Source organism: Musca autumnalis, unplaced genomic scaffold, assembly GCF_047663935.1.
Source record: "Musca autumnalis isolate F117 unplaced genomic scaffold, ASM4766393v1 scaffold_5, whole genome shotgun sequence".
NCBI lineage: Eukaryota > Metazoa > Arthropoda > Insecta > Diptera > Muscidae > Musca > Musca autumnalis.
In genome coordinates, this window is record NW_027412088.1 from 134,590,280 (window position 1) to 134,604,681 (window position 14,402).

General features: G+C 35.7%; 1 protein-coding gene across 2 annotated transcripts in view; it reads right to left on the reverse strand.

The window, feature by feature from the left end:
* ttv (exostosin glycosyltransferase 1 ttv) overlaps positions 1 to 14,402 on the reverse strand; it is a 415,109-nt gene that overhangs the window by 6,067 nt on the left and 394,640 nt on the right. For both annotated transcript variants that reach the window (XM_073955531.1, XM_073955530.1), the window contains exons 7-10: positions 12,136 to 12,239; positions 6,123 to 6,273; positions 5,533 to 6,057; positions 5,144 to 5,460 (exon numbers count right to left, since the gene is read on the reverse strand). In XM_073955531.1, the coding sequence (XP_073811632.1) occupies positions 5,144 to 5,460; positions 5,533 to 6,057; positions 6,123 to 6,273; positions 12,136 to 12,239 (1,097 nt within the window). The remainder of the gene's footprint in view (positions 1 to 5,143; positions 5,461 to 5,532; positions 6,058 to 6,122; positions 6,274 to 12,135; positions 12,240 to 14,402) is intronic.

The window sequence follows — 14,402 nt, forward strand, 5'->3', positions numbered from 1 at the left end:
TCTGTGGTCAAATGGGTCAAATACATTCAAAATATATTAAAATGACGCGTACTTTATATGGGGCCTTATATGGGGGCTATACCAAAACGTGGACCTATATAACCCAACTTTGGTAGGAATATTTTTTGGCCTTTGGAGACACAAAGTACCAAATTACAACCAATTCGGTGGTAAAATGGGCCAAATATCTTAAAAATTTCTTAAAAAAACGACGCGTCACGCGTCATTTTGTATGGGGGCTATACGAAAGCGTGGACCTACATAGCCCGCTTTCAATACCAAAAGTCCTACGTAAATATAACACATTTTCCCAAAATTTCATCAACCTACGTCAATCCGTTCGGACGCTAGAGTGATTTCCACAGACGGACAGACGGACGGACATGGTTATATCGATGTAGAATTGCACGCTGATCAAGAATATATATACTTTGTGGGGTCTACAATGATTATTTCGAGTAGTTACAAACGTAGTGACAAACTTAATATACCCCCATCCTATGGTGGAGGGTATAAAAAAAAACAAGTGAGAAAAGGCTATAGACGGTACGGGGCCGACTATATGATACCCTACACCACTTTCTTTTAGGGAGATACTAAAGTTTTCACCTATCTGGCTTTTATACCAAATGACTTAAGGCGAACTGAACTAAAATAATACGCCTAAAGGAATACGCCTACTAGAAGCGGAGATATTAGCATATGAATAAAACTTGAATGTTCTCTACATAAGTTTTTTGCCCATTCCGACCTCTGAATATTATCCGACCGTCACCAACATCAATAGGCTTCTTTCTCTGTGAAAATGAAAAATGGGATGTATTACCGACTATTGCGATATCTCAGTTGCTTAGGTCACATACGCCGACCTAGTTTGCATTATTGTAAAGATAGTTAAAGATATAATAATGCACGATAACTCTCCAATGGATCAACGCATTTAGTTCTAACTTTGGATCTCGTAATATTTAGTTAAAACTCAAAATTTTCGCCAAAAAACAGTTTAAGGGCATGAACGTTTTCAATTTTTTTTTTCGTGGTATGTGTCCTCGAATGTATTCATTTACAGAGGCTATTGTTTGACACTGCTTCATTTTAGATCAAATGCGTGGAAATGGCATAGATGGTCTGTCGGAAATTATGACGTATCTGACATTCATTTCTGACGTATATTACATACGTCAAAATAGTGTTTTTTGTTTGGTGTTACCACATTCGGCAAAAAGTCAAAACAATAGTTCCCACTTCCACTTTTCACATCAACGTACGGCAAATTTTAAAAATATGTCAAATAAAACGGACAATACTCCAACTAGCACAGTGGCTCCGGATTTTCAAAATCAAAACGCAAACTTGCGGAAACATCGCATGATAACAAGCGAACTTATGAAGATGATGTACGACTCTATGTCGAAGTTACCTGATGAGAAGTTAGATAACTTACCGACCAAATCTGATATTGAGGAGGTTAAAAATACTATAGAAGGAGTCAAAGATGAAGTTCAGCGTTTGAGGAACGAAAAAGTTAAAAAACTTGAGAGAAGAGAAAGAAAATGATAATCGCCGAATAGAAAGTTCAGAAGAAGAACTTGGGAGAAAAAAAATTATTGTCAGAGAGCTGCCAAGTCAAAACTCACTGTAGTGTGCTGTGAGGAAACTATTTAAAAGCAACTAAAGTTGCACCACAAAGTTGAAAAATGACCGTGATAGTCGAGCTGCAATCTTCCAATATGGTGAATGAAATCATGAAAACTACCAAAAACCTAGCTGGAACTAATATTTTTATTCAAAGAGATTTAAGCGGGCCAAGATTGGAAAAGAAAAAAATTATGCTTCAACTAAAAAACTATTAATAAACTAAACGATAAAAAGAAAATCGGCGTTCGATGTTACCAGATAATTATAGACGGTAAAACCCTTTACTGGAACTCAAAAAACGAACTGATGTGTGATCAAAAAAATTCCGAAGGTGTACTGAAATCCTTATATGGAGAAGAAGTGATGAAATTAAGTCTTGATTATGATACATTATTATCCATTATTTTATCAAAAAAAAAAAAAAAAAAAAAAAAAAAAAAAAAAACCATAAACAAATTACAGATGATTTAGTAATATCCGTATTAGCATATAATATTCATGAACTGGCTAGAAAATATTTTCACCGCCAGTTTTATGAATTTGTCAAAAATTATGATATCTTTGTTTTATCGGAGACGCATGTAGAGGAAAGAACCCAAGCCAACTATTGTAACCGATTTACGAATTTAAAAACATACTGGAAAGCAGCAACCAGAAATAGTAGAAGAGGTAGAGGAATTGGTAGTCTAGTTTACGGAGTAAAAAAGAGCTCTTCAGACAAAGGTTTCCAACATCACTTGATTAAGAGAGGAGATTGTGATATATTATCATACCAAATAAATCACCTAAAATTTGAAATTCTTCCGCTCTTCGAGGAGCAAATTGGGATAACGATTTTCAAAAAGTTAAAAGAGCGGCTGAAAAAAATGAAATTGGGAAGGTAATTATAGGTGATTACAACATACGCATCGGTACAATGCAAGCCAAAAGTGAACAACGTGTTTATAAATTCCTAGATCTTGATTCAGGCGCAACATATTGTATGAATTTGTATACACAATTTCAAATATCTTACATAATGAGAGCGAGAGGTGACATGCTGGGGCTAAACAACAACTCCTATTATAGATCGGATGGAAACAATTTGTGTTCAATCTGCAACATGGGAGAAGCAGAAAGTACTTAACACTTTATTGGGAGGTGTCCAATATTGAAACATATTAGGAAAAGACGCTTTAACAAATCAATATTATCAGATAATGAAGTAATCAATGTGTTAAATGGTGATTACTGTTGGTCACATCTATATAATTATTTATTAAAATTAAACCCAAATCCCGACAGACGGTTAATAAAAACCATGTCGTATAACTTTATTTGCATACATTATACTTTTTAGCACCAATGTAAAGTGGTAATTTAAACAAAAAATAAAGAAAATTTAATTGAATATTTGTCTACTCCTTCGGGTAGCTCTCACGCAAAATTTCGAATAAGCTCACTTTAAGACCTGCGCTCGAATCACTTTGATTTTTGTTGAAGCTACTTGCATTCGCTGCCTCAATTACGACAGTAAAAGTTTTTTCAGGGGCAAGTCCATAGTTCCATATGTAGTGGCTGGAGAACACGATAACTCTCGAACTGATCAACCGGTTTGGTCCAAAATTTGGCCTTCGTAAAATTTTGTTCAAACTTAGTTTCAGTTCGAAAATGAGCAACACCGGTCCACAACTTCCGGTACTTCCCCCAATTTTTAAAAAAGGTCACTAACATGGTATGCACGATATATCTTGAACGGAACAATCAATGTGGCCATTCTAATATTTTGTCTAAAATTTTTTCTACAATGGCCCATATCGGTCCTCTCCTTAGGGTACCTCCCCACAAAAGTTCAATATTTGTGTCTAAGTGCAGTTTAGGGTCTGTTCGAAGATCCACTGGAGATGTATACCGATGTTGTTCGTTGTGGTCCTGTTTAGAGCAACATTTTGTTTCCGTGGACAAGTCTATGCTTCATGGCGTACTGGTCTAAAAGTTATACGATGACCCACTGAAATGACTAGTGGACGCGATATCTATCGAAAATATATGACTCCCAAAATAAGATCCACTTCCAGATTGGACTATGTCGGTCCATTCCTTTAAGTACCTCCTCCGCAATCCTTTTGAACATTAATCGTAATCCACATTTTTGTGCGTATGAACCGCCCAAAATTTTGAAAACCCCTTAAATACTATTTTGGGAATAAAGTGTATATCTCTGTCAGCTAAGCCGACTGATACTTATTTACTTGTTCATATTATTAAAACTCATTTTATTATTTCTTTTGAGATCCTATTCATTTCGATGAAGGACTAGATCTTTATGTTCTAAAATAAACGCACAAAAAATATATGACGATCGGTTTAATAAATAATAAAAACAGGGTTTCGTAGACGGCCATTTGTCACAAAACTACTAAATATTTTTTAAAATTTATTAATTTTCCACACATACAGACGGATTTTGTGCAAAATTTCACCTGGATATCTCAATTAGTCTGGAAGTTATTAATTAAGCGCCGCTAGCTAAGTGATTTCGACCACTATGTGCCCTTCGGACTCGACGAAAAGATCCCCATATCAATGAGCAATCAGGCTGCACTCACTGATATGAAACCAGAGTTCCGTTGCCTCTTCGGTGATGTTCGTTGGAACATACATATACAAATTAAACTATATGACAAAGTATCTTTTCTGTAGAACATTTATTTGTGGTTGCCTTAAATTAATTACTTGTTCATCACCCTGCCAGCAATATTCTGTCATGCATTCTTTGTTTTTGAATAAAATTGAGTTGTTGGAAGCTCAATTTTGGTAGGGTATGGAGTTAATATGGTATTGGTAAATAGATCACGTTTTATATTATTTCCCTGCCATTGTATAACGAACAAATGACAATTGTATGACTGACTGACTGTCTGCCACTGCTGTCTGGAATATATGAACATACGAGTATGTATATGAGTTTTCAATTCAAATTACATTTCGCCGAAGTGGAGTGGTTAGAAAACAAGAGGGAGTAGTAAAACCACAAAAATAATTTTTTGTCATGATTTGCGGACGAGTTCATTTTTCTACAATTCTGTGTGGAAAAAGGTAGGGATAATGGAATTCTAAAAAGTATTTGTGAAAATCAAATTGTTTGTGGATACATATTATTAAAATCGCATTTAGGGGATTTTTAACTTAGTTCACGTCGATTTAAATTAGTCATTCACCAATTACACTTTGCTTTATTAACCATCAAAAAATCAATATTTTTGCATTCTGCCTCAGCAACCTTCTTCAGCCTTGCTATTGCGTATCATGATATTTACTGACCATTTTCCCTTGTGAAATCGAATTGCCCAAATGAGTACATTGAACTGAACAATATAAACTTGCAAATCTAACCCCCTATTTTGTTTAGTTCATTCTTCCTTTTATCAGTATAAAACAACGCTATATATATTCTCAGAGACGATTAAATTGACCAGAAAACATCGACGGGCTTATTGTTAGAAATTAATAAAAAAAAACTTACCCAAAAACAGCTGCAAAGGTGTTGAGACAACTTTGTCGCTGTATAAAGTGATCTGGATCATTCCAAGGCGAACGCCCCGTTTCACGATCCTTGTAACCTTTGCGCTGTGTTACTTTAATGGGAGCCTTTCGGGTAACATGCGATACTAGAAAGTTCATTAGGATGTCTTCGCAATTGGAAGATTGTTGTACAGTCTTCAGTAGTAGCAACGACAACCAGTTGGTATACAAATAGTTGTAGTAGCGATGATAGAAAGCGGCACCAGTCAAAACAATGGAATAGTAGTTTGTCCACTTTGAAGTGTAACCCCAAGCATTCTGCAATGGAAGAAATAGAGAACAATATTTCATGTTGTTGTACATTTCACATTGTTTGATTGACATACTAACCTTGGAATCATCCCAGAAGTGAGCACGAGCTGGATAGCCAACAATGCGATCGGGAAAATCACGCCACACCGTATAGGCAAAATCCAACTCATCCGTATTGAGTATGGCATCCTCGTCCAATGATAATACAGCATCTGTTTGTATTTCGTCATAAGGATAAAATCGTTGGGATATACTGGGGCGTTCATCGGTCGCATCAGCGTCGTTGTCTGTCGGCGTATCGCCATCAGGTGAATGTGCATTATTCCTATTCTTATTATCATTATAGTTGTGGTTTTTGTGCTGGGATGCTGAGCGACCGTTTAAGGCACCATCGTTTTCTACATTTCTCGCGTTATCTGCTCCTGCTCCACCGACGTCTCCCCCTCCTCCTTTGAGAACAGCCGCTGAGGCAGCAGCCGCCGCCGCAGCTGACTTTGTTTGATATGAGCTGCCGAGTGATATCACATGGAATGGTATATGGTATGTGGGTGGCCAACGTTTCTTAGCCGGAATGGGGCGATCAGCCGCCCATAAAACAATAATCTAAAAGAAATATGAGTCAATTAATAAAGCTTCGAATTGCTCGAAAAAACAACACAAAAACTTACCCTATCTACAAATTGACTTTTTGTTATGGTTTTGACTAGTTTGTAAAGTGCATTATTAGGACCTAAGGGTGCACCTATTTGAACATATATCACGGCTGTGTAATTGTCTCTTGTTCTCAAGTTTATATCGTCCAACAAAAATGGCATAAATCTGAAATGACAAAAGGAAACAAGGATTAACAAAAAACAAAAATGCAAAGAAAAACCAAATAGGAAATGAGAGAAGATGACAATAAAACAAAACTATAACAACAAAAACAGTGTTCATTGAAACGTTCAACTTGCAGCAGTACTTTCATTTAGCAGTTCAACGAAGATGAAGATGAAAAGAAAATGGAAAATGCGACCATTATTTAAAACTAAAAAAAACGACTCTTTGCAATTACTTCCGAGTCCTTTCGGGCATCGGTAGTCAGGTGCTAACCTAAAATGTAGGTCAATTACAATACAATATCACACAAATCTTACGGAAAACTAATGTCGATGTTGCACTTTTTTTCGGGGCGATTTTTCATTTTGCCACAATGGTACGTGGCATGGAATAAACCTTTCTATCTTATTTTCGGTTTACTTTTTATGTTGCTGGCTGTAAAACAGGAAAGTAACTTAAAGTATAACCCGAACATTAAAATAATTTCTATGATCTTAAATAATTGGATTCAATTTTGAAAAAAAGATTGAATAAAAGATATGCAACAAATCAGAGTTGTGAAAGGTTATTTTCAGCACATACATATATGGCTATTAAGGCTTAAGAGCTATCTCGGCTGCCGACACATAGGATTCTACAACCTTACTGTTGTTGTTATATTAGGGCGAAGGTCATTTATTTATTTGTGAAAGTTTTAATTAATTAAATTAAATGAGCTATCAGAACATAAGGAGTTTGTATTTTTTCATTTGATCTGGTTGTGGCTAAGAGGCACAGACTCCATTCCTGGCTTTCTGGCATCGTCATCAAATCATCTACTACATACCAACAGATTTTAAAAGGATTTTTTTATATCCTGTGCTTGCTATCATCTATATCTTTTACCAGATTGCCACTGTCCTATACAGGAATATGTGATTTTACCAAACCTACAAGTTTAATGTTTCGGCCTTTGGTCAAATTTTCGGATTTTATAATGACTTCTGTACATTCCTAAAAATACATTTCTCTCTATCTGCTTTTCTTCCAATATCTCTCTAATGTCTTTCTTAGATTTAAACGATCACTTTTACTTCTTCCAAAACATTGTTCTTTATTTTTTGTTTTATTATTTATATTTTCGAAGTATGTACTGTAGGTATGTTCAGAATGGTGCGTCGGATATAGAGATGTGCGTAAGTTTGTTAGCATTCTAGATAAATATATTAATATAAAATAGTCCTGTAAATGTCTAAAACGATCTGTCACAGCATGATCATATTAACCCGAAGGGAGTATGTATGTATTACAAGATCGCAATTTTATATTATTCCTCTTGGGAGCGTAGATAGGGCTTCAACAAAGCATCGGCATCTTATTCGATTAGTTGCCGTTGTTGCCATGTAAGGTTATTTAATCTTAGTTCTTGGGTCATTGTTCGTCGACCTTGATTTCGTCATTCTTGGGGATTCCATTCAGGAGCCATTCTGGTTGTGCTATGGACATTTTTTCTTAAGGTGTGTCCAATCCATCTCCATTTCCTACGTTGGTTCGTTAAGTTCCACAGCTCAACGTTGCTTATGGTGTTGGGCCAGAATACCTTGAGACAATTGTTTAGAATACTTGTAGCTTTTGCGTGATGGTGTTATATTCAAGGTTTCAATGTCGTATAGGAGAAACGACTTTATACATTCATTAAATATTTAAAGCTTGGGTTTTCAGGATACATGTGAGCTTCTCCATACATGTTGCAGTCGTCCGAATGTTCCTTTCGCTTTGTTTAGCCTATTGATTACGCCCGTTTCTGCACCACCATTCGGTGTTACATCGCTCCTAGATAGCAGCATCAAGATTTTTTCTGTACTGGTGTTGTTAATTCTCATGGTCTTAGTTTTCTTGATGTTAATCTTAAGTCCAAGATTGCGAGCCAGTCTCTCTAGCTCTTCTAATTTTGAATGCATGTTGGATATCTTGTGAGAGAGAAAACAGACATCATCCACATAATCTAAGGTACGATTCACCATACAAATGCTCTGTTCGTGTTCATCATAACTCTAAGTCTTCGAGATGTCGTGAGTACTCCATATTATGCCTCTTCTCTGAGAGTAGACTTCATTCATTATTTAGTCCAGTGTAATTGTGAACAATAGGGGTGACAGAGGGCATCCTTGCTTTACACCCAAGTGGGAGAGAAACTGTTCGATTATGTTCCCGTTGTGAAGAACTGAGAGTTCTGCATCCTCGAACATCGCTTTTATTATTCGGATTATTTTCTGAGGTACTCCTTGTTTGCTCAATGCTTCCTATATAGCAGTTCGTTTGATGGTGACGAAGGCTTTATATTACGGCCACGGAACTTCTTATAAAAACTTCATGAAAAATGGATTTTTGGTGCTTAATAAGTGGCTATAACTTCTTAAAGTCTAAAGGGGTGAGCCATTCTATAGATCGCTCTATTATGACGCGTAGCGTGTTGGCCTGGTCTACACAATTTCTATTTGGTTAGAAGCCAGCTTCTTCATCTCTCAGGATGTTTTCTACTTGCAGAGTCATTCCTATCCAGTTGTTACAATTTTCGAAACGCTATTTTTTGATAACGTCACAACAATGACCTACTTCCAAATTGGAGGCAGTCTTTCTTCATCCGCAGATGATATGTTTTGAGGTCGAAGTATCTCACCTATGGATCTACCTTTGGCCTATAGAGCTTCAGACGCACAGTGGTGCAGAATCGTTTTTTCCTGGTCAAAACTCTGTAACTTCTGAACGGGTAGACACTTTTAGCTTTCCGATGCATCGAAAACGATCAAATTAGGTTTAGTAGTTGCAGAGGACTTGGCTGCAAATGTGGTGCAATAGTGTGAACACCCGCCCGCACGCAGAAGGTCGTGGGTTCGATTATCCAGCTAGCCAACATTAATTTTCAACAAAATACACCTCAGTAATGTTGTTGCAAAATACCCCTCAGTAATGTTGTATTTCAGCCATGTAAAACTTCTCTACAAGTGGTGTCTTAGGACACGCCGTTCGGGCTTGGCGATAAACTGTAGGTTTCATATCATTGAGCTAATATGAATCGGGGTGCAGTCATTGATATGAGAGAAGTCTTCCTTGTCCCGCCTGGGATGTTTGTGGGACAATTATTATTATTAGTTGCAGAGGACTTCCAATATATTAAAAATGGTCAAAAACCAATAAACAAGCTATAAAAATACAAAAATAAAATAAACTTATTTGTATTTTTGTTCTTCAAAAAAATAATAAATAAATAAATAAATAAATAAATAAAAAATAATAATAATAATTTCGATGTGTATGTCATCTGGGGGCTGAGCTTTGAATGCCTAAATTATTACGAATATAGACGAACGAACAAAAATAAGTTACAAAAACTGGGGGTTAATACTAAATTTCAGCAATTTCGGTAAAACAATGTGAAGCACCGTTCTATGGGGGCTATTTAAAACGTCGATCTATACCGACAAATTTCTGACGGAAAGTTTTTAGACTCAAAGAAGACTAAAGTACGCTGCTATGGGGATATAAAAAGACGTGGACCTATACTTATAATACTATCCTGGAATATTTTATAGCTCTTGGAAGAATAACGAATTTCAGCCATTTCGGTGGGATTTTGACGACACAATCTTCAGTATTACGAAAATCGGGAGGTACAGTTCTAAGGGGGCTATATCGAAACGTGGACCTATACCGACGAATTTTAGTCGGAAATGGGGCAATATGAAAGCGTGGACCTGTACAGAGAAATTTCTGGCGAACAGTTTTATATCACATCGATATTGAAGCCACAACCTCCAAAATACGGAAAATCGGGAGGTACCTTGCGATGGGGGCTATATGAAGGCGTGGACCTATACCGACAAATTTAAAGGGGAAGTTTGGGTACCCCCTGCGAAGTCTAAATACCAAATTTCAGCCATTTCGGTGGAATATTGAGGCCACAACGGTCAAAATACAGAAAATCGGGAGGTTCCGTTCTATGGGGGCTATATCAAGGAATGGACCGATACGGACAAAGTTCCGGGGGAAAGTTGTATACCACCAACGTAGACTAAGTAGCAAATTTCAGCCATTTCGGTGTGATAATGAAGCTAAAACCTTCAAAATACCGAAAATCGGGAGGTACCGTTCTATGGGGGCTATATGAAGACGTGGACCGATACCGACAAAATTTTAGGGGAAAGTTTTATACCCCTAAAGAAGACTACGTACCAAATTTCAGCCATTTTGGTAGGATAATGAAGCTAAAACCTTAAAAATACCGAAAATCGGGAGGTACCGTTATATGGGGGCTATATCAAAACGTGGACCGATATATCCCATTTTCAATACCAATCATCCTGCAAGTAATAAAAACTTCTGTGCAAAATATTGACTCTCTATCTTTAAAATTGCGAGCTGTATCTTGATTTCAACAGACAGACAGATGGACGGACTGACGGACGGACGGACAGGCGGACATGGTTAAATCGACATAGAATTTTATGCTGATCAATAATATATATACTTTATAGGGTCTCCGACGAATATTATGTGTTACAAACGGAATGACAAATTTAATTATACCCTCCATATGGTGGAGGGTATAAAAATGTCTATTTGTGTTAAAACCTATAATTTATATGAGAAACGGTATGGAAAAATACACATTTTTTAGTCCACTAAAGATGGAATTTAACTAAAATTTAATACCTGAGGAAATTTAAAATAGCTCACTTCTTGCAAACACTACGGTAATTAATTAAAACCGTGTATAAGACAAAAATCAAGCTGGGAGGGTTACACGGTGTATTTTCAATAGGACTACTATTGTACATTTCGCTATTTTTTAGTGGCGTTTTTGACGTTACTAATTCCTTCGAAATGTTCTCTCCATCTTTAAATTTGTTTATCACTGTTCGTTAGTAGCCTACAATTACGATCTGTTATTGCCTGGCTCCTGGTACACCTTCGATTTGTGAAACTATCTATTGTCCAGTGTTGCTTTCTCATGTTGTTCAGGCTAGCTGCTTCCTCGGCTGTTTTTGCCAGATCTTTTAGGAAATTTTTGTTGTGTTTTCTTCATTTGTTTTGGTAGTTGTTAATACTGCTTTCTTGTAATATTGATATTGTTCCAAATTTGTCTCTGCGTTAGGTCTACTACCAATGTTCCTTCTGCAACTTCGTGATATGTTAATGTGATAACAATAAATAAATAAACTAACACCATAAGTTTATTGGTAACTTTTCGCGTATTGGCGTGGTTATGGTGTTTCTGGCGGTGTTATTTTGGCGTTACTGTAGGCGTATATGTTTTCGTTTATGTTTTTTATTCCATATCCATACTTTCCCATTGCTGAACAGAATAACTAGTTATTCTAGTGGTCATAAAATAACTACAAACTGAGTGCGACATGCCCTTGTAAAAATAATGGGAAAGAAAGGGGGTTTGAGAGTAGTTACGGCTGCCAAAAATCCCTTACGAAACCCATGATTTTGGGAGGACTTTTTTTGCTGGGATAGTACATAATTGTGGTTTTCTGTGGGAAGTTAATCGTTAATAGTTACTCTATCTCTTATTGTTTATACCTAAGACGTCGATCTTATACGATGCCATTTGCTGTTCTAGTTGTGCAAGCTTCAATGCTTGCTTCACGAAGGGCGCGTGATCACGCTGCGGTGTCAGAATATGGTTAATAAATCATGACTCAAAAAAGTACACACAGTGTAATGTAAAACGGCTTCAGATGGATTCCTACTCTGCAGGTATTCAAACCAGGGACCCCTCGGTTTCTAGTTTTACTCACTATCCCTCCAATGCTCTTAAGTGCAGACGTTTTTACTTGCATTTTATAGATAATGATAGTAAAAATTTAAACTTACCTGGAACTATCAGCAAATGTTGGAAGTGTAAGAAGAGCACCAGGTGCTGTATTCCAGACGATGCTATTGCGCTCTGGATAATGCGGTAAACGCTCTCGTATAATCTAAAATAATGAATAGAAAATAAATATTTATAAACTATTTCAGTTGTTTTTTTAATAATAATGTATTTAAAACAAAACATGGACAATGAACCAATCCATGTACAAAGAGTGCTGCGCAGTATGAAATCAATAAGACATGGAATAATGACAACTCTGTGGGGAAGGAAAAAAATACTCCCAAGCTGCCAATTTTCACCGATAAAACTACTTACTTTTGATTTTGAATCAACATAAGGTTTCATTTCAGTTATGAAATTCATAAAATTACATAATAATTAAATTCATTCATAAAATTACAATTAATTAATATGTTCATTAATGTTATGAAACACCTTCATTAATACAATGAAATGCTTTCATTACATTCATAGCAATAACTGTTAATGATTAATGTTATGAAACACCTTCATTAATACAATGAAATGTTTCATTACATTCATAGCAATAATAACAGTTAACATTGCATTAATAAACAGTTACATAAACAGTTAACAGTTACATTGCATTAATAAAAGTGTTTCATTGCATGATTGAATAAGAGCTATGAACTATTTCATTAATTTTTCTCCAATGAAACTTTTTTCGTTAATGCAATGAAACAATACTTATTTACTTTGATTCAAAATCAAAGACAAATTTCATTGATATAACGTAAGACTTTATTCATATTATGAAGCTTTTTCTTTCAGTGCATGGCTTTCTTGGGGGAGGCCTTAGTGAGGATTTTGCGACTGATTAAATGGAGTGATGTGAGTCTGTTTAAGTAATATGGAGTTAAAATCTAAAAACACAAAAATTAAATTCTTTGTAACCTCTATAAAATACTAAGCGTTATCAAATTCCTTCTTTTATTTTATTGTTCTTATTTTTTTTTGCAATTATCTTTGCTCATTTCCACAAACAGTTCATTTTCAAAACTAAATCCCTTACAAAAACCAACTTAAAATGCAAAGGAAATTACGTTTTTTTCGTTAGATAGAAAACTGAACGAAACATAACGAAATTTTGCAAATAGAGTAGAAATCGAGAAGACGACTGCTAGAAATAAACAGCATTAAATTATTGCTTAATGAAGGATTTAAGAGGCACTTTAAAGCAGAGTTAAGTGAATTGCCAGGCACAAATACCTCATTACTATTCAAGTACAGAGTAAACAGAAAAAAGTCAAGAAAACAAAAAACATAACCGAGAAATGTAAAACAAAAAAAGCGGCACAAACGTCCTTACATTCATACCAACCAAAAAGGAAACTAAAACTCAAATGGCAAACAAAATGGAATACAGTACAAAAACAGGAAGAAATATATACAAGAACATTGTTATTGTGCAGATACATACAGTTTGACAAGTAATTGTTTTCAAACTGATAAAACGAACAATTTTCATGCATTAATTACTAAAAAATGACAAATAGTTGTGGTAAAAATGTCGGGTTTTTTGCAAAAATTAGTTGATCGACTTATTTAAGACGAAAATGAATGGATAAATAAAAAATTAACCCGCTTAGTTCAATAATAATAACCAAAAGAATAATGAACATGTAATGCAAGGTGCCAAGAAAATGTTTTCAAAATGTAATTGAGGTTCCAAAATACCCCATGTTTTCGGTAAATACTTAAAAATCATGACATTTTATGAATTTTATTCTTAACGAGGACTAGTTGCTAACAAGTATCAACAATATTAGGCATGGAATATCCCCACTAAGAGGGTTACCATATGGACCAAGGGGGTACCAGATCGTATTACATGTAAACGATGTCCTATAGGTCTCAAACCGGGAATATCTGAAAACTAAGACATTTTATGAGTATTTTTAGTTCACCAGGATGGACTTCCATCAATTACAATAAATATTGCCTACAGAATAGCTCGATCAGGAGGGTTGCCAGATCGACTAAAAAAGTGCCAGGTCTTATTAACAGTAAAAGGGACCAACTAGGCCCACAACCACAGCCTACAAGTGGTTCATTCAACTCAAAATTTATTAAGAGATAAGAATATTTCATGAAACAGTCGAAAATAGCACATTTGGAGACTAATATTCCTTAGAAATTTGTGGGGTACAGATTTCTACAATGACCTACTATGACCTACTGGAGACATTTCGTGTACTGTGAAGTAATACTGTGACAAAAATTTCTAAGTGACGGGGAAATAATG